The 21,484-nt window shown below is 38.5% G+C and overlaps 1 protein-coding gene across 1 annotated transcript in view; it reads left to right on the forward strand.

The window, feature by feature from the left end:
• Nucleotides 1-20,361, forward strand: part of PITPNB (phosphatidylinositol transfer protein beta) — a 35,496-nt gene extending 15,135 nt beyond the window's left edge. Inside the window, exons 8-11 of the mRNA XM_075041104.1 lie at nt 6,999-7,076; nt 11,801-11,911; nt 14,123-14,245; nt 18,377-20,361. Coding sequence (XP_074897205.1) covers nt 6,999-7,076; nt 11,801-11,911; nt 14,123-14,245; nt 18,377-18,427 — 363 coding nt within the window. The 3' untranslated portion in view covers nt 18,428-20,361. The remainder of the gene's footprint in view (nt 1-6,998; nt 7,077-11,800; nt 11,912-14,122; nt 14,246-18,376) is intronic.
• The last annotated feature ends 1,123 nt before the right edge of the window (nt 20,362-21,484 follow it).

Genomic DNA, 21,484 nt, shown 5'->3' on the forward strand with positions numbered 1-21,484 from the left:
ATCAGTACTTCTTTAGAATAAAGATGTAAATGATTAAGTGTTTGCCCAGGGGATTGTTAGATGGCCCTGTTACTTTCTCCCAATCTTCAGCCTGCTTACAGAAACAGCCTTTCTTCATGTTGTGATGTTATTTACCGGTTTAGAAAATAGAATAATTTGTACACGCTTTGAATTTTGCTTAATTCCTTCAGTAGTGCCTGTGGCTTGCTCTTTTAAGTATGTATCTTAAACTGCGCATCCCATGGAACAACCCATGTATGTACAAATAGGACTTATTTCTAGCTTACTAGTGTTTTTCTCCCTTCTTTCTCTTTTCTGTCCCCTCAGGCTTTTTTTCATACTGCCCTGGGTGCTTATAAATCTTCGTATCTTCCAGACTGTCTTATAAAACAGTATCTTTCATGGAGACCTTTAACTTTTAGTACATAGGATGACACTGTAGTGTACGTCTGTGCTAATTTAACAAGGCTGATTTTATTTTTCATTTGAACCTTGGCAGTCTTTCAAAGGTGATTTCAGGGAACTGTTCACCTAGTAGCTGTCCTGTAGCTACAGGACTCTCCAGGAGATGGGAATGACTGCAAGACATTTGTTATTAAAAACCATTTAGCTAAACCTACCCAAAATACGTGAACACTTTTCTTGCATATCAGTTAAGTGTACAGTAGTGCTGGTCATTGTTTCAGTTATGAGACATGGAAATCATGCACTGAGTTGGGAATATGACATACTTTGATCAACCTGATTTTGATCTTTTATTTTGCTGTCAAAGAGTCTTCAGAGCTATGGATCATACTGGAGAAAAGAGCTAGTATGCGTTTCCTTCCACAGTCATCTTTATGTGCATTTTCTGCTACTAAATAACACTGATAGTATGTATGTTCTCCTGTTTAAAAAACTAATGCAATATGGAGTTGAAAAGCCAGAAATTGTGTCCACCTGCCTAGTTAGTCTTATGCCACTCGCTGTTCAGGAAGCTTTTTTCATGAATTTGCACATAAGACATCAGACTTGTATCATTTTTATGTTAGGTTCTAAAAGTTTTCTTAAAATCATTCTGTCCTGTAGGTACGCGTCGAGTTTTATACTACTTGACAGAGTGAACTACGAGCTATCAGGAGTTCCGTGACTGCTTCTAGCAGGTCTTATAAATGAGAATGAGAATTGTAAAGAAACACCTGGATTCTGAGTTTGTTGCAATTATTACTTTATTGTATGTGGTTCACAGTCTCTCAAAATAATTTGTAACAGTTTGTTGCATTCATGCATATTATATTGAGATTTTGAGCAGAAACTGCCTATGAAACGATATTTGTGTATTTCTTTGAAATGGTTTTTAACTCCTTTATATTGTTATGCTGCTGCATAATGATGTTTTGCCTGTCTAGCTTTCAAGAGGGCTTCAGGGTTTTTTAGCTGTAATACTTGTTCCAACAGCCACCTGTTTTTCTTCCTAAGAAGGACTTGTTGCTGTCAGGAGTTGAGCTCTTGCTGCACAGATATTTTCCTTAAACTCTGCAAAGAACTGTTGTTTATTTGTACTTTGGCTCTAGTCCAGTCTTCTTCCTTGCATGCTGGTAGGGTTTGTGTGTTGGGAATAGTTCCTACAATGCTCTCTTGTCCATCTAGACTTCAACCTAGACAGGGTTTTTTTTCTGTCCTTAGCAGGATTTGGGTTAACTGAGTCCTGAAAGGTCCTGGTTCAAAGCTTCTGTATGTGGTCTCTGGCATAGAAAACTTTACCAGTCTTCGAAACTGATTTTGTCCTGGATCTTAACAAGCTAGTACAAAGGTACAGTCTAGTTACAAGTAATGTCACCTAGTCAAAATATGTGCACTTCATAATCTTACACAGAGTGATTCATCTAGTCTCCTGTGGATTTTTCTTTCTGGCATTGACATTTTCAGACTGGACCACAACAGTGTGCTTTTTCCAGTAGTGATCAGCACTGGATGTTAAGGAAGGTAAAAACCTCCACTCTGCTGCTTACTCCCCCTGCTTCACACATGGAACGGGTGTAGGAAGGGCTAGTTAGGTAGCAATTACGTTCATTGTTGTCTAACTGGAACCAAAGGCAAATACTATAAACATAACAATTACCATATATAAATAATATTTCTACAATATGTAAAATAACAAGTATATGACTAATAAAATGTAAATAATATAAACATAAATAATATTATAAACAAATTCACCATCCCTGCAATACTATATTATTATTACTATTATTATCTTTCCACTTAGGGAAAAGATGTTCTGCTTTCTACCTTTTTATGCATTTTGGTGCCTCCACATGTTAGTGCAGCCCGGATTGTTTCATGGGTCAGAAAATTGTTCAAAATAGTTTAATTCCCTGTACTGCCTTTCTTAAAAGTATTACATTGTCTAATAAATTGTGGTTTATTTTTCTGTTTTAATCATAAGGGTTGCACTTAATTTGAGATGGTTGTTGTTAAAATGGTTTGCTACGTTCTCTATATTGGCACTTTCCGTGGTAAATCCAGTGCTGATGAGCTGTGTTGTCTGGTGTAATCTTTCTCTTTGACAGTTATGTAGAGAAATCTCTGCAGAGTGTGCCATTGTAAAGAAACAGTCCAAATTACTTCCTACTCTTCATGAGGATGCACTACTGTAGCTTTAGTAAGGAGGGAGAACTGCAACTTGTCTGTCCTTCTAGTGAACAGTTTGGAAAAAAAGTTTTATGGTCTAGAAACATGTCACTGTTGCAGCACAAACACATGGGCTCAGCCAAGCACTGCCTATCAGAAGGGAGTTCGTCTTCCTTCAGCAAAAAATTTTCAAAAAATCCCTCCCTTCTAAAAGATGCTTGTGCTTTCTTTCTTTCTTGGTCATTATTGACCACTGATGGCAGTATTCTGCCTGTATTTGTGTTGAAAGTAGTTTAAAACTTTTGTTTTGGATTGCTGACAATTTTATATGGTTATGGTTTTCAGCTTCTCCTAGTTCCAGTCCCTACCTACATATATTCCTTCTCTGGTTTTACAGATTTCCATATTTTATCCCTCTCAGTCATGTCTTTTCCAGGCTGAAGATTCATGGTCTACTTTCTTTGTTATTTGAATGGAATTGGTTCCATAATTAATCATTCTTGCTGTCTTCTGTCTCTCTTCCATTTCTAATGTATTCTTCTAGAGAAAAGGGTAGCAAAAAATAATGTAATATTCAAAATACAGATGTACCACAGAATTTTAGTGTCATAAGATATTTTGTGTTATGTTCTCTCCGGGTTTTCTAATATTCCAGTATATTACATAAGTTGGGCTCATTTTGGTATTGTCTTTCTATTGCTTTTAAGTTTGGTCTGTTGTGCTCTGTAGTGATCCATGGAAGCATGACAGCAATCTCTTTATAATTATTGCGCTTTCATCTTTTTTCCTTCTAAAGAAAGCACAGAGATACTCTAACTATGAGAACATCCTAAATGTGATGTTGTCATACAATGCTGCGAGACTGTGCTTACAACTGGGACAGCAGGCCAGGCAGCTTCCTCTGGCTATTGCTAGTGCAAATGAAGTATATGGTATGGATATCCATATGCCCTACACCACTATGGTATGAGTTCTACCTTGGCAGGGTATTCAGACAATCAAACTAAGAAGTTCAGGGTTATCTCAATGCAGTACCTGATTTTATTTACAAAACTGGCACTAAAATATGGAAACTCTTGTATTTTGTGGTTCTGTTTAGCACATCGCTACCCCAAAACAGTAGCAATACTTGTCCCAGGAATTAGTTATCTAGAACAAAATCTTTATTGGAAAATTGTTTATCCATTACTATAGCTTTATCCTTTTCTCAGTGTCTTCCATCCAGTGTTTGAGTGAAATTGTTAAAAGGCAATCATAATCAGTAATTTAAAACATAAATATATTTCTATGAAAATATTCTGCTGTAGTATTTACATATATTTCTTAAAGTTGATTTGGTTGTAAAGAAAATGTCTTCTTTTTTCCACCCAAGGATTGAAGGAAAAAAAAAAAGTCATATCACATTCAGCCTCCAGAATATGCAGGACCTGAGGATTTGAGTAGGTTGCAGCTGTCTTCACCCACAGTAGTTGGAAATAAGTAATGAGATGAGAAGTCCACAGCTGGTGGCAAGCACTGTAAATTGTGTGCCCTCTGCTTGCCTCCCCCATTGGTTTCCTGGAGGATACAGACTGCAAGCAAAGCCAGCAGGCTGTCTTGCTCAGTGCTATTGCTCACATGCAGCAGTAATTGAGAATTAGGGCTGTATACTGCATGCTGAAGCTATCATACATGAAGGAATATGTTTGCTCTTTTTGATGTCTGTAAAAAGGACGTGCTTTATTCCAGTAAAATCGTAAATAAGTGGGGTTTTACTAAAATTCAGATGACAAATATTGCTGTTAGTCTTTCTGCAATTATAATAATTTGAGTGGACTTATATTTAAGTGTTGTTGAATTTAAATGTTAATGTACAGTGCTTATGCTGATTCCTCAAATTGTCCCTGTGAGGTAAATAAAGTATTATCTTAGCACCTGTGGGAGCACCCTGCTAAAGTTGGCTGGCTATTATATGGGTTCTTTAAATAAACATATTGTTTCAGTTTAGCAGGAGGAATAGAGGAAAATACTATTTTGTGGAAGTTCATAAAAGATACTGATTAGCAATATGATTGAATGTCTTGAATCACTTAGATGTTTTTAGGAAATATTTACTCGATTCTTAAAGTATATATTTGAACGCCTAATATGGAAGTTTATCTGAATACTAGTTAATGGTTTCTAGATATGTTAATTACAGAATGGCTGAAGGTTTCTTCAGCCTATTTTAATGCATAGTGTAGGTAGGTACAATAAAAGAACTGGGAACAATGAGAAAAAATTGGGGAGAAGAAAGTATCAGAGAAGAACAGCTGATTTTTCTGTAAGTGAAATCAGATTCCTCTGACAGGACCTCCTGGATTTTCCAGTTCCATCTAGCTTGCCAAAAGTGCATTGTAAATGTCAAAATGGTTATGAAAGCATTAATAACTAATTTGTGTAGCCTTGCCTGTGGATTTGGAATTTCAGTCTAGAAGTAGCCTTTGTTCCTCTGTGCCAATGGAATAATCTAGATTTTAAAACTGGCATGTTACATGTGATCTTCAATACTTCTGACAGCTGAAACAATTAATTCATGTAATAGTTCCTCCACTGTATATGCGATAGGACCATCTGTTGAATTCAGGTTACATGAGTTAAACATGAAAAACAGAAATGGAGCTGTTTTGGGAGGGCTGAGGAAAGTTGGTTGGAATTCTTTTGTGTGGATTGTTTTTCCCAGGTTCATTTGGGATTTTCCTAGTGAATTAATATGGAGAATAAATATGAAATCCCTTCAGAAGAATGGGAGTGGGAAATACTTTTGCACAGTTCATAATTCCTTAGTCAGTAATTCACAGGGTGCATCTGAGGCCAAGAATAAAAGTGGAGAGGAATACCCAATTATATGATCCTCTATAAAGGAAGAGTTTATATCCTTTCCAGAAAAAAAAAACCACAGAATAGGGAAGACCAAACTGTTCACTGCTTAGAGTGATAGCTCTGTCCTGGGTTATTTGCATCCTTCCATGAAGTGTCTGTTACTGGCCACTAAGACAGAATATTAGATTAGAGTGGTCTTCTGTATAACTCCATCTGACAATTCCTGCTCTATAATGTTACAGTGTTTGGGTTTATTTTACACGTGCTATGTTCATGCTTTTGTCTACAAGAACTTCGTAACTCTGTTGTTTAGGGAAAACAGTTCTCCAAAATACACTACTTCTGCAGCAGAGATGTAATTAGGTGATTTAGTATGTCTCAGAAGAAACATTGATATTTCAGTTTTAATATTCAAAGAGCCATTTTTTAAATATATGTCTATCTTGCTGCTGATAGTATTTAATTTTGAATGTAGGGGAATGCATTAGAAAGGTAAAGGTTTAGTTTTAATTCGCTTTAGAAGCAGTTTACAAATGTGATTCCTTGTGACCTCTCTCTGATACAGGACTGGGAGGAAATGCCAGTAGCTACTTTTCTGGTGGTATTTCTTTTACTCCATGTTCCGGAAATTTTGTCCTCATTGAAATCTGTTTTTAAAAGGAGACCTTAAACTCTGCTAAACTTTCTTGGGCTTTTCTGTAGCACCCACCAAGCATTTATTCTACTTTAAAGCAACTTAAACTTTTACAGTTCTCCTTGGTTGCTCAAGTGTAATGGTATTCTTAGGTTGATGTTTTTCATACATTGTTGAAGCCTTATGTGTTCTCAGTTACTGAGGTCAGTGTTTTTAATCCTTTCCTAATTTCCAAAGTAGCATCTTTATCAAATAGTAATTTTCATACCCCTCATCAGTAAAATTAAGTAAATCTGTATGTTGGAAGCATTTGTCATTTTCAACTCTATTATAGATACTAGCTTTTTTCCCCACTGTATATGACTTGGTAAGCAGTGATGTCCGTTGTAAAGCGATGCCACTCAGATTGCTGCCTTGTGCCCTCTCTGTACTTAGCCTGGTGATATCTCACAGACTTGAGATTACGCAGTTTCTAATTTTGCAAGTTAGCTCACTTATGCCGCCTTTCCTTTTTGTTCTGTGTGGACATATGTTGCAGCTTGGAAAATGTTAGCACACTAGTTTCTGTGTTATTGCTTTCTCTTCCTCTCAAAAGTTTACAGAACAGGTAGGATAGTGTTTGTCACACAGTGCACAGCACAAGAAAATTCTGACCTAGAAGGCAGTCCTGGCATGCTATTGTAGTATAAACATAATGAGCACCACTGGTGATATGCAGTGAACAAGCGGGTGTGATGGAGTATTCAATACAAACTTAAGTCAGCCTAACAAATGTGCTTCACCTGTCCTGCTCCAGACCACTCAGGAGAATCAATTTGGTGGTCTTGAACAGAAGCTTAATACAGTGGGATATTGAATCTGGTTTGGTTTTGGGTTTTTTTCTGACTCTCGGGGTTTTTTTATATTATAGGACTACAAAGCTGATGAAGACCCTGCGTTATTCCAGTCAGTTAAGACGAAGAGAGGACCTTTGGGGCCAAATTGGAAGGTACTAAGAACTGATGTTACAACCTTATGAAGTCTTTATCAGCAGAAAAAAAAAGCAGCTCATTGTTCCTTAGAGACTAGCCCTAGCAATGTTAGTCTTAAAACGGAGGGCAGAAATTGAATACTTTTGTATTCAGTTTAAATTCCAGATGTGTTAGTAAGTAAAGGTACTGTCTGCTACTTGTTTAACATCACTAAAACCAAAGCTATGCAAATTAAATTGGATGAACTTTATCCTTACTCAGGATTGACATCTGAATATACATTATGATGAATTCCACGGAAGTCATCAGCCTGCTGTGGTAGCCACCGGAGGTGACTTAAAATGCAAAAAAATTAGTTGGAAACTTGCTTATATTTAAATGGTTTTAACTGTGTATTTCTTAGAGCAGGGTAAAAGATAGTACATGTGTATGTTTTATTTAGAATTACCATAAAACTAGCAGAAGATAGTGGCAACTAAATCTAAGCCTGTCTTCACCTTGCCATATTGAATATCTAGGTATTTTTCACTTGTATGGAGTGTATACAAAATACATGACAACCTGCAGTATTTCATCATAAATATTTTCTCTCAGTGAGATAACACACCCTGTTTGCATTTGTGCATGTGTGTGTGCATGCATGCACAGATGCATCTACCATGTTCTTCAAGTTTTCCATCTGGCGTATGTAATCTGAGTTGGTTTGGGAAATCAGTTTTCCACATTCTTTGGTCATTTACCAATTCTTACATGGCTGTCAGTATGACTGCAGTGTGAAAGCTTAGCACTTAGTCCCATCCAGGATGAATTTGCTTTGCTTAGATACTCAACTACAGGAAAGTTGTGCGTGAGAACTGACTCTTTAGTAGGCAGCATGAGTACTGGTGCTGCAGTGTCAGAACACGTGTATGTCACCCATATATACCTTTGCCTGTATACTTTTCTTTACAATTTAGCCTGAACAGTTGCTGCATACATAAAGTTGGTCCTATCTTGAAATAACTTTTCTTAGAATCTATTGCCTGAGGTCCTCTTCCATTTCCTTCAGAACCTTGCTTGATTCAAATTCAGAAACAAGTTTCATGTGGACCCACATGTACCACATGGAACCCAACAACACCTGAGCAGCAACGCAAAACTTGCCAGCACATCCCTGCCCCAGTCACAAAGCACATCCTTCCACAGACAGCCATCAAAATTCATGTATATATGCCCATCCCAGAAAGAAATACACTTTGTCTGCTATACCAGATATCCTCATAGAAACTAACTGCTGTATACCGGAATGAATATACAGGCAATCTGTCAGGAATAGGCCCCTAGTTACCAATTAATATAGTTTTTCACTTTCATCATTACCTTAAATTAAATGTTTCATTGACAGTAGTGTAATTTTACTTCTTGTTTTTAGTGTGTACTGTGATGAATTACGCTTAAGTAAAATGCTGAGGTTTTTTTGAATGTATTGCAAATGGTGCCCCAGTTTCTTAAATTTTCTTGTGAAAGCATTCAGTCTTTCATTACCCAAAAAGTTCTAAATACAGCATGAATGTTTCTGTCAAATACAGTGTGAAGAAATTCCTGTGAGAGGTGTGAATTTTCTTCTAGTTCGTTACTCTAGATGTCACCATTAGTTATTTTACCACTAGTTTTTGCAAAGCAGCAAGATAAGCATCAAATATTCGAGTAGGATGCATTGGACCAGCAAGCTCTCAGTCTCTAATTTCCTATAACTGACCACCATGTCTGACAGAGCAGAGTCCCCATGTCGCACTACGTAGTTACCACACTTGTTCTCAGCTGGCCTGAGACCATAAATCAAAGCAGCCTGAATTTGAGGACCTAAGGTGTCTCTTGTCCCGCTGTGGATTGAGCTGTAGTTCCAGGGGCACGTTTGTGCAGCACTGACCATTCACTCCTCTGCTTTAGTACGTGCTGGTACAGTGGTTTTAATGCTGCATGGCAATTAACCTAGGGAAAAAAATAAGGAACCAGGTTTTTGTGAGAGGACAGGCAACAATACGGCAACACAGGGAACCATAACAGGACCGTTGAGAGTTTCAGCAGAGCGGAAAGGGTGTGTGCTACTGAAGCTGACACTTCACTGCCATTATGCTGCATTACCAGAAGAAAAGCTTGCGAAGCTACCTCGTGGGTGCTCCACATATTTCAGTTCGTCTTAATGAGAGCCAAGGATGCAGTCGATGTATACCACTGACCTAAGTGGTGTTGTCAAAGCTGTTCCCGTCATCTTTTCAACATGATGAAAGTTCATCCTGTGAAACTCCAATTGTATAGACACAAAAATAACGTGAAATTCCATCTGAACACCAGAAAACACTTTTTTGTGGTGAGGGTGGTCAAATACTTGAATAGGTTGCCCAGGGAGGTGGTGGAGTCTCCGTGAAGATACTCAAAACCTGACTGGACACAGTCCTGGCAACCTGCTGTAGGTGACCCTTCCTGAGCAGGGCTCCTGCACTCAGTGATCAGAGAAGGTCCCCTCCAACCTCAGCAATGCCATGATTTTGCAATCTACATATATCTACACAGCCTTAATTCTTCCCTTGGTATGTCCAAAGACTGAAGATAGTTCTGCTTCAGGAAGTTTCTGAGCTTCTAAGTAACTGGAGATTGGTAGTTTCTAAGTGACTTAACAATATTTTCTTCCTTGGATTTTATATATTTACGTAGATTTCTGCCATTAGCTACTGTCAAAATACTGAGCCAGGTAGACCTTTGGTCTGACTTGTGGGTTTGTCCTGGGCCCGAGCATTAGCTGGAATCTCCTGGAAAAATGAACATATTGTGTGTTTCGAGGTGACGATGAGGGGATGCATGTATTCAAACTCCCATTATTGTAATGCTCTTTCTATCTGCGTTAAGTACTCTTGCTAGCAGGGTAAAATTATTGCAGGGATTATTTTTGTAAACTGTGCTGAAAATGTGCATCCTGCCTTAGGTGTTTGTTGTTCCTTCCTCCTCAGGAAGGAAGCAGGAGGCTGATGCAGGAATGGCCTGTTTGGGCCTGTGTGACCCAAAGAAAGTGAGGAGTTGCTGGTTTGTTTTTTAAAAACGGCTGTAAAATGAGGAGGAGAACTTTGAATGCCTGGAACTGGTGGCACTGAGTTTCTATGTTCCATTTAGTTCTGTCCTTTTACTAATGCCTGGACATAGACTTGTGCTGTTTGGAACATCAAACAACAGCAGCACTTTGTTTTTTGCTTGTGAATAGAACATCAGTCTTCTGAGGATAGTTGGTGTTCACTTCAGTGCTCTCTGGTGATGAGTATTTGTGATAAAAATTCTTTGTTAAATAAATATGAATTATTCACCAAGATTTTTATATGTTAGATATATACTACAGTAAATAGTTTTTACTGTGTGCATGACCAACAGGAGTTGTCCATTTCATGGTTAAAAGAAATCCAGCTTAAATATGCTGTAAAGTATTTCTACTTAGAAGTTTGTTGCAGATATAAAGACTAAAAATCTGTGAACTTCTTACAGTAATTGCTTGTTATTCAAGCCTAACACACAGGGGTTTGGATTTTTTTTTTTTTAAGCTACTATCAGCTTCCTTTTGGGGGTTGGGGTTTTTTTTCCTTTCTTATTTTTCCTTCCTCTTTTACAAGGCTTAGAGCAACCTAACATGCTTTGTTAAACTAAAAACATGGTACGGTCTCTTGGATTACATAAATTTGACTGCATGAATTGTAGGAAAATCACTGTGTATGATGTTACAGGTACTTCAAAATTGTTTGGATGTAGGAACTATAACAGAAACAGAGGAATTGTAGGAAACAGTGGTGGGCGTCTCCTGAGTTTCCCTCAGTTCATTCTTCTGGGGATCCTTCTTTTGCATGAAGTCCTTGAGCTGGAGCTGCTTCCAGGCAGTCTTTGAAGTGGAGTTTTAGTTGGTCTTATGGCTGCCTGTTGCCATTGATGATGAAGGAGCTCTCTCCCTGTTTTTCTCATAGTAGCAGTCAGAAGGTCTGCAATTCATTATGCAAAAATGAATATGTAAGTTATGGCCCACAACTAGAAATTACCTCTACACCTGGGTAAAGACATACTCTTCTGGCATTGTCTGCAGGAGAGGGATGTGAGGAAGAGGGGTGAGCATGCCAGTGTCTGTATGGGCAGAGCAGAACTGTAATAAGCTCAAATTTTATGCTCTTGTGAGAAGCAAACTTGAGGGGTGATTATGTGCTTTTTATTATCTGAATCTTTTCTAGTATGTGTTTTCTACCATTGTACTGAGCAACTTGGTACAACACAGATTATAATTGCCTTTGTGCAATAGACCAACAAGTAAAAAATAATTTGGTGCTAGCTATTGTAATCAAGCTTCATTGTCCTTTCAGAATGTCAGAAAGTATATTACAGTGGAAATCGTGAAAATGAAATCCATGTTAAGACTAAAATTTATAGTATAAGTTTGCAACATGGATGGAATTGTCTTACAGATTTAACCTGATTGTTTGTTAATCCCTATTACCCCATGTTCATAGTACAGTGCTAAGTATTTACTAAGACTTAGAATTCTAAGTATTATTATAACTCTAATAATACTTAGAATTATAATTTATAATTATAATTTACTTAATTTACTATAAATTAACAATATAATTTCTAATTCTAATAGAATACTTAGAATTATAATTTCTAATAAATGTATTAAATTGACTGAAGTAAATTTTTAAAAAATTAAAAATTCCTTCCCATTATCCTTAAACAGAAAGAGCTAGCAACTGACGAAGAGTGTCCTAAAATGTGTGCTTACAAGTTGGTGACTATCAAATTTAAATGGTGGGGACTGCAGAACAAAGTTGAAAACTTTATACAAAAGGTAAGTGCTGCTCCCTTGCAGGCATGTTGCTGGGGAGGTGGGGTGGGAGGTGGGCAGGTAAGTAGGCAGGGTGGTTCTGTGTTGATGTGGGGGTTTTTGAGGAGAAACAGTGGTGAAGTTTCCTGTTGCTCACAGTCAAGCAATTTCTGTTCTTCAGCAAGTACAACCATTCATGTCTTGATCTACTAGCAATGGTGTTTCACTGGTGTTACTAGAATAACTTTCTAAGTTAAAAAAGCAAAGGTATAAGCAAAGAGTCTGTGGTCACATAGGTTTAACACTTGATTCTGTAACCAGCAACACTTGGCAGAAAGAGAGTTCTTTGATTCTTTTTTTTCCTCTTAAGTTGAAAGTTGCAAAAAATGTGTGCTAATGTTTCTCTAGTATTTTATGTTCTAGTTTTCTTGTGAAACTCTTCCTGTGTTTCTGCTAATTCTAAATATTTGATTTTTTTTTTAATTATTGCTTGCAAAACCAGGTGTGATGCAGGTAGAATCCAATGCACTAGGATTTAGTTGGCAATTGTGGTGTTTTGTCAGTTTGTGTTTGCGTTTTATTTTGTTACTGCTGTATTATCAGAATTTGAATTATAAAATATTTTTGAAAGTATGACTAAACATTTAGAACATAAACTTAGTATGGGCAAAGTCTTTAATCTAGACCATCATGCCAGTTCCTTCCAATCCAGAGAAAATCTGCTGTAACAGTGAGTTAACCAAAACATGATATTCTATTACCAATTAGCCATGGTGTTTCCTCACAGACAACCAATGCCAGACCTTTTTCATTGTGGTAGCCAGGACTCTTAGCTCTGAGTGGACCACACAGCTAACTGCATTAAATGCTTATGAATTTCAATAAATGTGATAGCAAAAGAGAAAAGCTTCAAACAATAGTAACTGAAAATGAGATGGAGACATAGTTTGTGATGGCCACAGTACAAAGTAAGGGTAAGGAGACATTGAACACTGTCTTTAGACTGGTGGTGGTTTTGGGAAGGAGTTGCCCATCACACATTTCAAACTGAACACTGTTAGGGAATAAGCTGAGCAGAAGAGCCAAGACATGATTCTATGGTCTGATGAGGAGTATTTGAAGATAGGAAATTTTTTTTTTTTTTTAACCTTGGTTTACCTAAAGCTGATTCTTTAGAGGAAGTTACCTGTGCCTGCTAGTTGTCAAGAACCGTATGTTAGATTTGATCAGCATTGTTTCTGAGGCCGTTTGGCAGCTTGAGCAATGCAAAATCTGGGAGCAGATGAACAAGATGTGAACTTCAGTTGGCAACTTGGGTAACTGAATACATGGAGAAGTCAGTTTTAGTAGTAAAATAGATTTTTGTATTGTATATACATGACTACTTTTATCAGAGCAGTCGGAAGCAATACTGGTAATTCTGCAAATTGAATGATTTATATGATGCATCTTTCATTCAAGTCCCCATTATAAAAGTTGGGATTGCAGGGCACTAGTGGTGGACTGAGCTGGCAAGTTGCAGTTCAACATAACACAGTGGGGTTTGGGGGATGGCAGGTGTTTTGAAATGTGAGACCTACCAATTTATGTAGAAGAGGTACAGTGAAAATATTCTTACTGTGATTGATTATATGCGTACTTTAATGAAAGGGCTGTGGAATCCTTAGCTGGAATATTTATACTCTCAATGTTTTTGTACCTTTGAAATTGCATGTCAGATATTACTGGGATGCCAATTTGGTACAAATTGCAAGCATGCCATCTTTGGAGTCAGAAGTACTCCCTTTTTGCTGCATTCTGGCTTTAGGAATTGGCCGTTCTTGGTTTTTATTAACAGTAAGCACAGAACCTGCAAGAGTTCTGTCGTAGATTTTTGTACACTTCATGTTAAATGTTCTAGCTGTTGTGATGCTACATTTTTTCTGTCTAGTGCTATCTTGGAGCTAGAACAGATTTTAGAAAGATTCTTCAGCATTTTCAAGTAACATGAATTGCTGAACTTTCTGGAAACTTTTTTTTTATAGTGAAATTTGTTAATTTTTTTCCATGTTAAAGCATGTGAGAAATGAGATGGCTTTAAATTGGATTCAGGAATGTGAGGGGGCTGAACCTGTAGCAGTGTGAAACAGCATGCACCTAGAGATTATAACTTTTCAAATTGAACAGCTGCAATCACTTCACCAGTCTTTGGCAATATGTAGGCCTATTATCTGATTTTTCTTTATCTTCTTAAAGCAAGAAAAAAGGATATTTACCAACTTTCATCGCCAGCTGTTCTGTTGGATTGACAAGTGGATTGATCTGACTATGGAAGACATTAGGAGAATGGAGGATGAAACCCAAAAGGAGCTGGAAGCGGTGAGAACAGTTTTTTTAAGGTTGATGTTTGTGTGCTATCTACCTGTAGCTTTATCTATTTGGGAATCGATGCAAGTTATGTTGTGTCCATCCCCTTATGTGTGTTTGGGCAATTGCTGATGAACATTACAGCCCCTTTAGTGATTCTCCTGTGCAGACCCATGCACTTCAAGCTTCTGCATACTGTGTTGTGTCAAGCTGGAAGTGGCTGTAAGGTAAATATATCTGATGTCACTAAATCCAGAATGTCTGCCCTGACCACCTTTTTATTTATGGTAACATACCCATTGCACAAAGTCCCATTCAGTGCCTGTTTACCACTTGTCAGTTAGAATTCAGAGCCGTCATCTTGCTTTTCCATCGTGTGTCTTGCTTTTTTTTGTTTCTAATCATCATTAGCTCTGATTACTTTTTCTCTTCAAACATGTCTTCAGGCAAGTTTCTCTAAATCACATGACAGCTGTTCAACTCATGCTGATCAGCACGTCAAAACTGAGAATTCTACTTGCAAAAAGGAAATAAGTAAAATTAACGGGCTTGAGATAGTTTCAATTTTCATGGTTTAGCGGCTGCGAGGACCAAATACATATAGCCTGATCTGTCTTTGGACTGATGCCTAGAAGGAAACTCATCCATAGGGCACACTCTGTACTCTTTCCTTTGAGAGGTAGAGGAGCAGCACAGGCTAGGCAGGAAGCCTTCTTCTGTAGTGTATTTCCAGAGCATGACCTTTGGCATGAACCTTTCTCATTTTAAATCATGCTGTTTTTTTAAGTTCTTTGCAGTCTTTGGATTTGCAATTCTATCCCCCTCCTGTTTTGCTGGTTGCTTTATGCCCCAAACCCATTCAGCTTGTCACTTTCCTTCCATTGTCTTGGTTCTTTCAAGACACAATGTGTCTTCAGCTATAACTTGCTTTTTTGCATGGTTTAACTCATTTCAGGTGCCAGACATATTTAAACAGATTGCCTTGTGCTTTAGACCTACTGTTGACAGTGGCTAGTGTTGTTTGTGGATAGCACATCTTTTCTTTTACTATCAAAACTAGCTGTAGCTCCTCCATCCCCACTTGTTATGCTCTCCATGTTCGGACTTTATGAATGGTGTGGAACCATCTTGCATTGTGTAGAGATGTTTTCTGGATTTGGAATAAGTGTTTCTTCAGTGTTCTGTGTGTTAATAGGTAGATGTTCTGAGCTGGTAAAACCAAACTTTCTCTTCAAATAAGCCAAAGGGTTTGTCTGTTTTGGCAGTTCCCAGAATATGCTTTGGAAAAGAATGATGTTCACTCAGTCTTGCAAACATTGTGCGCTCTCATTGGCATTTGGATATTTTTGATTATGGCAGGTGTTCTCTCAAATCATGTGGATTTCTTCTTTAATTCTGTTTTATGCCAGAACCTATTCTTAGAGCCACCTATTCCTAGGTGTCTGTGAAGGAGGAAGAGTAACTACTTTCCTCTCTATAACTGATTTTTGTCAGAAGGGTTCTCTTTTGCACACCCATAGTTCTTTATTTGGAATGAAACGGACTTCATCCAATTTCTCTGAGAAGGGATAGTGACAGTGTGAGGAGTGCATACAAGGTATGTATTGGAGAGAGTAAGCAGCACTTGACACATCTGTGTGCATGAGAAAATTTCCCTTTTGTGTCACTGTGGATGTTTGTCTTCTTGTAGACAAAGTTCTGTTTCACATTTCTCGCTGGTAAGTAATTTCTTTTAAGTATTTTTTGCAAAGTATTTGCTGCTTTTTAGTTCTTACCTTAAGCAAAACCTGGATCACGTGTTTCTGGGTGTAACATTTACCCTCATTCTTAAATATAAAATGTATTTACTTAATATTTTCTTGTTTTGCAAAGCAATGCAAATAGTTTATTTCAAATAGCTTGTTGTGTAAGACATTAGCATCAGGAATTTAAGTGTATTGCTTGTTGAAAAAAGTCAGTTTTTCATGAGAGAAATGTCTTGATTAGTTACACTAACACAGCTTTTCTATGTGCATTGTGAAATGTGAGAGGAGTGGGGACCTACTGTTAAAATATTTTGGTTTTTCTCAACTGTTATAATAAGGGTATCTACAAACACCTATAAATGATGCAATTTCAAGGTTTTTGTGGTGAAGGGCATTATTGGAGAATAACTTAAAGGCAAAAATGTCACTGCCAAATAAAATATGAATGGTAATTTTACCCCAAATGATTTGGTTTTATGTTTCATATTCAACTATTTCATCCATTGTGCTAAATAGTAACTTTCATTAAATCCCAAGTATGCCACAAAACACTTTTTTTATGGCCAGGACCTCTGGGAAGCGAGCGCTTAGTGATAAGGTGCTTAATATGACAAGAATATCTCATGCTTCTGTCCCTGCAGAGAAGTAGTCAGCTTTTTTGACAGTGTTGCACTATGTAGTTCTTTGATGCTTAAAGAACTGCAGAAAGCAAGCCTAGTAATATTGGCAGCATTACATTTTCTAACATACATTGCTTTCTTTTGCTATTCCCTTTCTCATTAACACCCTTTCTTCTTCCTGGTGTGAGCTAATCTTTCTCTTTGGATTCTGTGCACATTTCAGTTGTTTGGTTGGTCCTGTTCTTCATCGTAAGTTGATTTTTATAGTCAGGATCTCTGCTTTTGTTACTTTTTTGTTACTTTCTGAATCTTCATCAGTGTTCTTCCAGAGTTTCTCTATCCCAGCTCATCCTTTTTTCACTGTTTATCTTTCACTTAGTGGTTTATGTATCTGACTCCTGGAGATGAGGAGCACCTGTGCTTCGTTAAATACACATCAGCTAATCAGTGCATAGTAGAAAAGCATCCGACCCTGCCAAAGCACTGTGACCGACCTACCTCATGTCTTTGTGAGGGTAGAAATGCCACATCGGGTATTTTGAGCAGTGTTGCTCTGTGCTGAAGCATCATGGGCTGTTAAAATTTAAGAAGCATCATTTACAGCTGCTGTACAGTTCCCAGGCTTCCTCACCAAAAAGAAATACTGTACACCCCATCTCCAAAAACGCTCAGCTCTAGCTGAGGCTGGTTCTGCTCCGGGCAAGGGAAAAGCAGTCCTGGTCATGTAGGTTGTTACTTCTCTCTTACTAACCAACAGCACAATAGGTTCTTTATGTGGTAGCTCACAGTTTTATTTTACGTTTAGATGCGTAAGAAGGGTTCCGTTCGAGGCACTTTGGCTGCTGACGTCTAGAGGAGTTCTCTGTAGGTTCTGAGGCAAATCAAGCTGTGTAAGTCAACTGCTGGAGGGAAAAGGAGAAAAGTGATTAATGTTCTGATGGATGGGAATTGCTGGCAGAAATCATCTAAATGGACATATATCCAGATAACACTTCTGGGCCTTGCCTCCCTCCTGTTTGGCAACCTTGTGGTGATCAGCATTTGGGAGATGGCCCTTAGTGTCCAGGGTATATAAGAGACCTTCTCCACAGATGGGCACTGTCATAGGCTGGACAGGTGCTCGGTCTGGTGGCAGAATGCCTGAGGTATTGGCCACGTAACCTGGTTCTTTGTGCTTATCTAGTACAGAAGCCCAAAGTGCGTGACCTGTTGTCATCACTGTGCTGGCACTGAGCTCCTAAGCCTGCAAGTAGTCTTTTTGGCACAAATCAGAAAAGTTGTTGAGCATCATTTTGCTACACACTTAGTCCACATAATTTAGGGAAACTGTGGACTGTCATCTTGAAAGCATAAGTTCTTGAAATCCAGTTCCACACAGATTCTTATAAATACTAAATAGTGTTAAAACTGTTACTGCGGGAAACAGGTTGTCCAAGAGTTGCAAGCTTTTGAGTATTTGTGTCCAGTACTTTAATGTTGGTGTTTCCCCCTGTGACTGTTTTAATACTGCAGATGGGATCCCCGGCCAAAGCAGTTTTAAAAGCCTTCTGATTAGTGTGAGGCTCCTTAGAGACCGGAGCTGCTGTCCACTGGTGAGGACAGCACCCAAATTAAGATTCCCTAACAAGTCTTGCATTGCTTTGGTATGATTTGCTCAGTCCTGGTGATGTTTTGACTGCCCTGCCCTATTTTTCTTAGAGATTAATAAAACTGCCTATTTGGAACTTACTGTTTGAGGAAACTGTTAATGCTTAATTGTGTATTTTCTTTCTCTGCAGTTACGTAATCAAGGCCAAGTCAGAGGAACAAGTGCTGCCAATGATGAATGATGATGGATTTAACCGTCACATGCAGTGTTGATATACAAATGTGTGTGTGGATGCATGATTATTTGTATATAATTATATATACGCACATGCATACTGAAGGGGGTTGTTACAGTGTCTCCAGGGTACTATACCTGTCCTCAGCAAAGATTCAAAGGAAACTGCTTTCATTATGTATACCTGAAGCAAATAAAAATCAACTGAGTAGTGTCATTTAAAGGATGAATTAACTGCAGAATTATGCTAACTGGTATGTTTCATGAATGTCAATACTGGACCAATTTATTCCCTACTTGTTTTTTTCCTGTCTTGAGTTGCTCTGCTATAACTTGCCCATATCTCATTGTAAAGAAAGACATTCAAATAAGTTCATTTCAGTTTTGTCTTCTCTATGTGATTATTTTTGGAATAGGAACAATGAATGTATTTATAGCTATTTATTTCTGGATTGTCATTATCCTATAGTCAAATCAAAAAAAAAATTCTATTAGTAGAAATTGGAAGACTTTTACTGTTAAATAAGTTTAACCCAAACTTTACCCATTCACTGATTTAAAAGAAAAAAAAAAATCATGTTTTATTGGACTTTTGTACATTGAAATGCTAATGTTTTTTCTTCATTAAAATTGGCAAGATTAAGGAAAAATGGCTTGTGATTTATAAAATAATTGCAACTTGAAATTTTCCAGAAGCTGGCTTTTTAGACAAAGATACTGACAATACTTGCAGAATATTTCAAGTATATCTTAGGCCGTGCAGTGAAAGTGAAGGGGGATGGTAGCCCTTCCCTAAAGTAATACTTCTTGTTAATGAAATCACTATTTTCCAGAGTTTCACTTTGGAAGCTATGCAAATGGTCTTGATTTCACACACATAACGCAATGGAATATAATTGTGACTTTAGCTCTTTTCATGTTGAAAATACACTTTAAAAGAGATGTATACTTTCAGATATGATGAAAGTTTAATTTGTAGCATCTGACGTATTTCTCTGATATTTGTTAGGAGTAGACACATAAAAGAAAAGATGGTATAATAAAGACCTCCTGTAGATAACTCTCAAATAGGGAAAATGTCTTCAGCATTTTTTTAAGGAAATATTCAGAGCATATCATAGATATATATTATCAAAATGCTTGCTAGATCAGAAACAAATTATTTTAAAAACAGAAGTTAGATAAAGTTTTATTAATGCCTGGTTTCCTCCCAGTATCCCCAGAAACCTCAGTGGGGCAAGCCTTGCTTAAGCTTCCATCTTCAGAATCTCACATACATCCAAGTAATTTGGAATCATTTTGGACCTACTTTGCTTACAAAAGGAGCAATCTGGTTTCCATTCCAAGCAGTGGCAAAATTTTCCTAAGCTTCCAGGGTGGGCCAGCTCTGCCGTACAACTTGCCCTGCCGGTGCGCCTGTCTGCTGCGAGTGCCAGGCACTGACGCGTCTGCCAGCGTGTGGGCGTTTGTACCTCTCTCCTGTGTAATTGCACCCTCCTACCCTCCGTGCTCCAAAATTCTTTTTTTTTTTTTTTTTTCCTTTCTGGATTAGCAGTTAAATGGTTATTTGTCCTCTGTACCATCAGGAGGTTGGTTTTGTAAATATGCAGAGACACATGCGCGCACATAGACACACGCATATGATTTTAGAAGTGTTTGCAGCCAGGAGTGCTGCTGTGCACCTGGGAACCCAAGGGCTCCGTTCTCTTCAGTGCTGGAATACGAGTCCTGCTGTCATTAATGTGAGTCGTAATGCAAACTGATGGAAAGGGACCCTACAACTTTCATGTTTTTGGACTAGTTGTGAAAATTTGAGAGAATCTTGTAGTGAATGTAAAATGTTTAGTTTACTTTGGCAGTCTCTGGTGTGACCTATGGTAAAACAGTCAATGAAATTTAATTAAATAAATTTGAACATAAAATGCTCTGTCTCTTGTCTTAGGTATTAGTATTTGTAGTTTGGTAATGAGCTGGCATTTAGTTTATTGAGCTGTACAAGAAGGTTGGAAGTCCTCTAAGGATGCGCTGCAGTGGTTATGAGCTCAAACCTGTGTTTGAATTTTAGTAGCAATCGGGGAGGGAAGGGCTTGTTTGGATTTTTGTTTTCTTTTAGGATTTCAAGCTGAGCAATACATACTTAGCTGGAACCTTGCCACTCTCTAGAGTAGGAAGAAGGTGTTTTGCTTTTGTTGCGTATTATGGCTGCCTACCTTGATGTACCAGGCTGACCATTTTGCAGACACTTGCGTTTGATGCTCTTGGTCTACAGTGGCTGTCTGGCGTGTGGCTGTCTTCGTGTGTTACAGCTGCTGCTGATTCTGCATCTTGCCTATGGAAGGAAGGGATCCACCCTACTGCTCAGAGAGGACGAGGTGGTGTAAGGAGGAGGCTGCAGCATTGCTGAGTTGTCATTAGGGAATGGAGGCGTGGAAGTCGCCCTGCCTGGTGCAGAGGCTGACTTCCAAAAGCGTGGCTCCTTCAGACTGGAGTAGTGAACAACTGCTCTTGCAGAACACCTGAGGAAGTGGCATGTAAACTTGCGGGTCTCCTGGCAAGGATGTCTGAGAAACCTTTTAAGCTGGGGTGAGATGAGCATAGAATATGTGTGGGGTGTGGGGGAGCAGTTGGGCAATTTAGTCTGGTGTCAGTGATATGCAAAGCTTCAGAACAGACTTCTGGAGAAATAATTAGAAATGGAGTAAGAAAGACAAAATTAACAGAGGCAGCTGCAAGTAGGTTGCACCGGATGATTGCGTTACATACCAGAGCAGTTGCAGTGCTCCTCAGAAGAATGAAGAGATGTGTTAGACTGGGAGAGGTGAAGCCGCTCGGAGGGCCAGAGGTGAAGTCCAGACGGGAGAAGGGGGTTATGGATGGGGGGTGCCCCCTGAGCAGTGCATGGTGCCGGGGGTGCTGATGAGGGCAGTGGTGTCCCTCCCCAGCTGGTCCCATCTCTCTGTCCTCATTGCTCTCACCTGCGAAGGGGCTTCGCAGCTGCCTCTGCTTCCCAGACTGCTGGCTTCCAGGACTGTGTGGGGAGAGCAGCAGAGGCAGCTGCCCAAGG

The sequence above is a fragment of the Buteo buteo genome, chromosome 11 (genome assembly GCF_964188355.1).
Source record: "Buteo buteo chromosome 11, bButBut1.hap1.1, whole genome shotgun sequence".
Classification (NCBI taxonomy): Eukaryota; Metazoa; Chordata; class Aves; order Accipitriformes; family Accipitridae; genus Buteo; species Buteo buteo.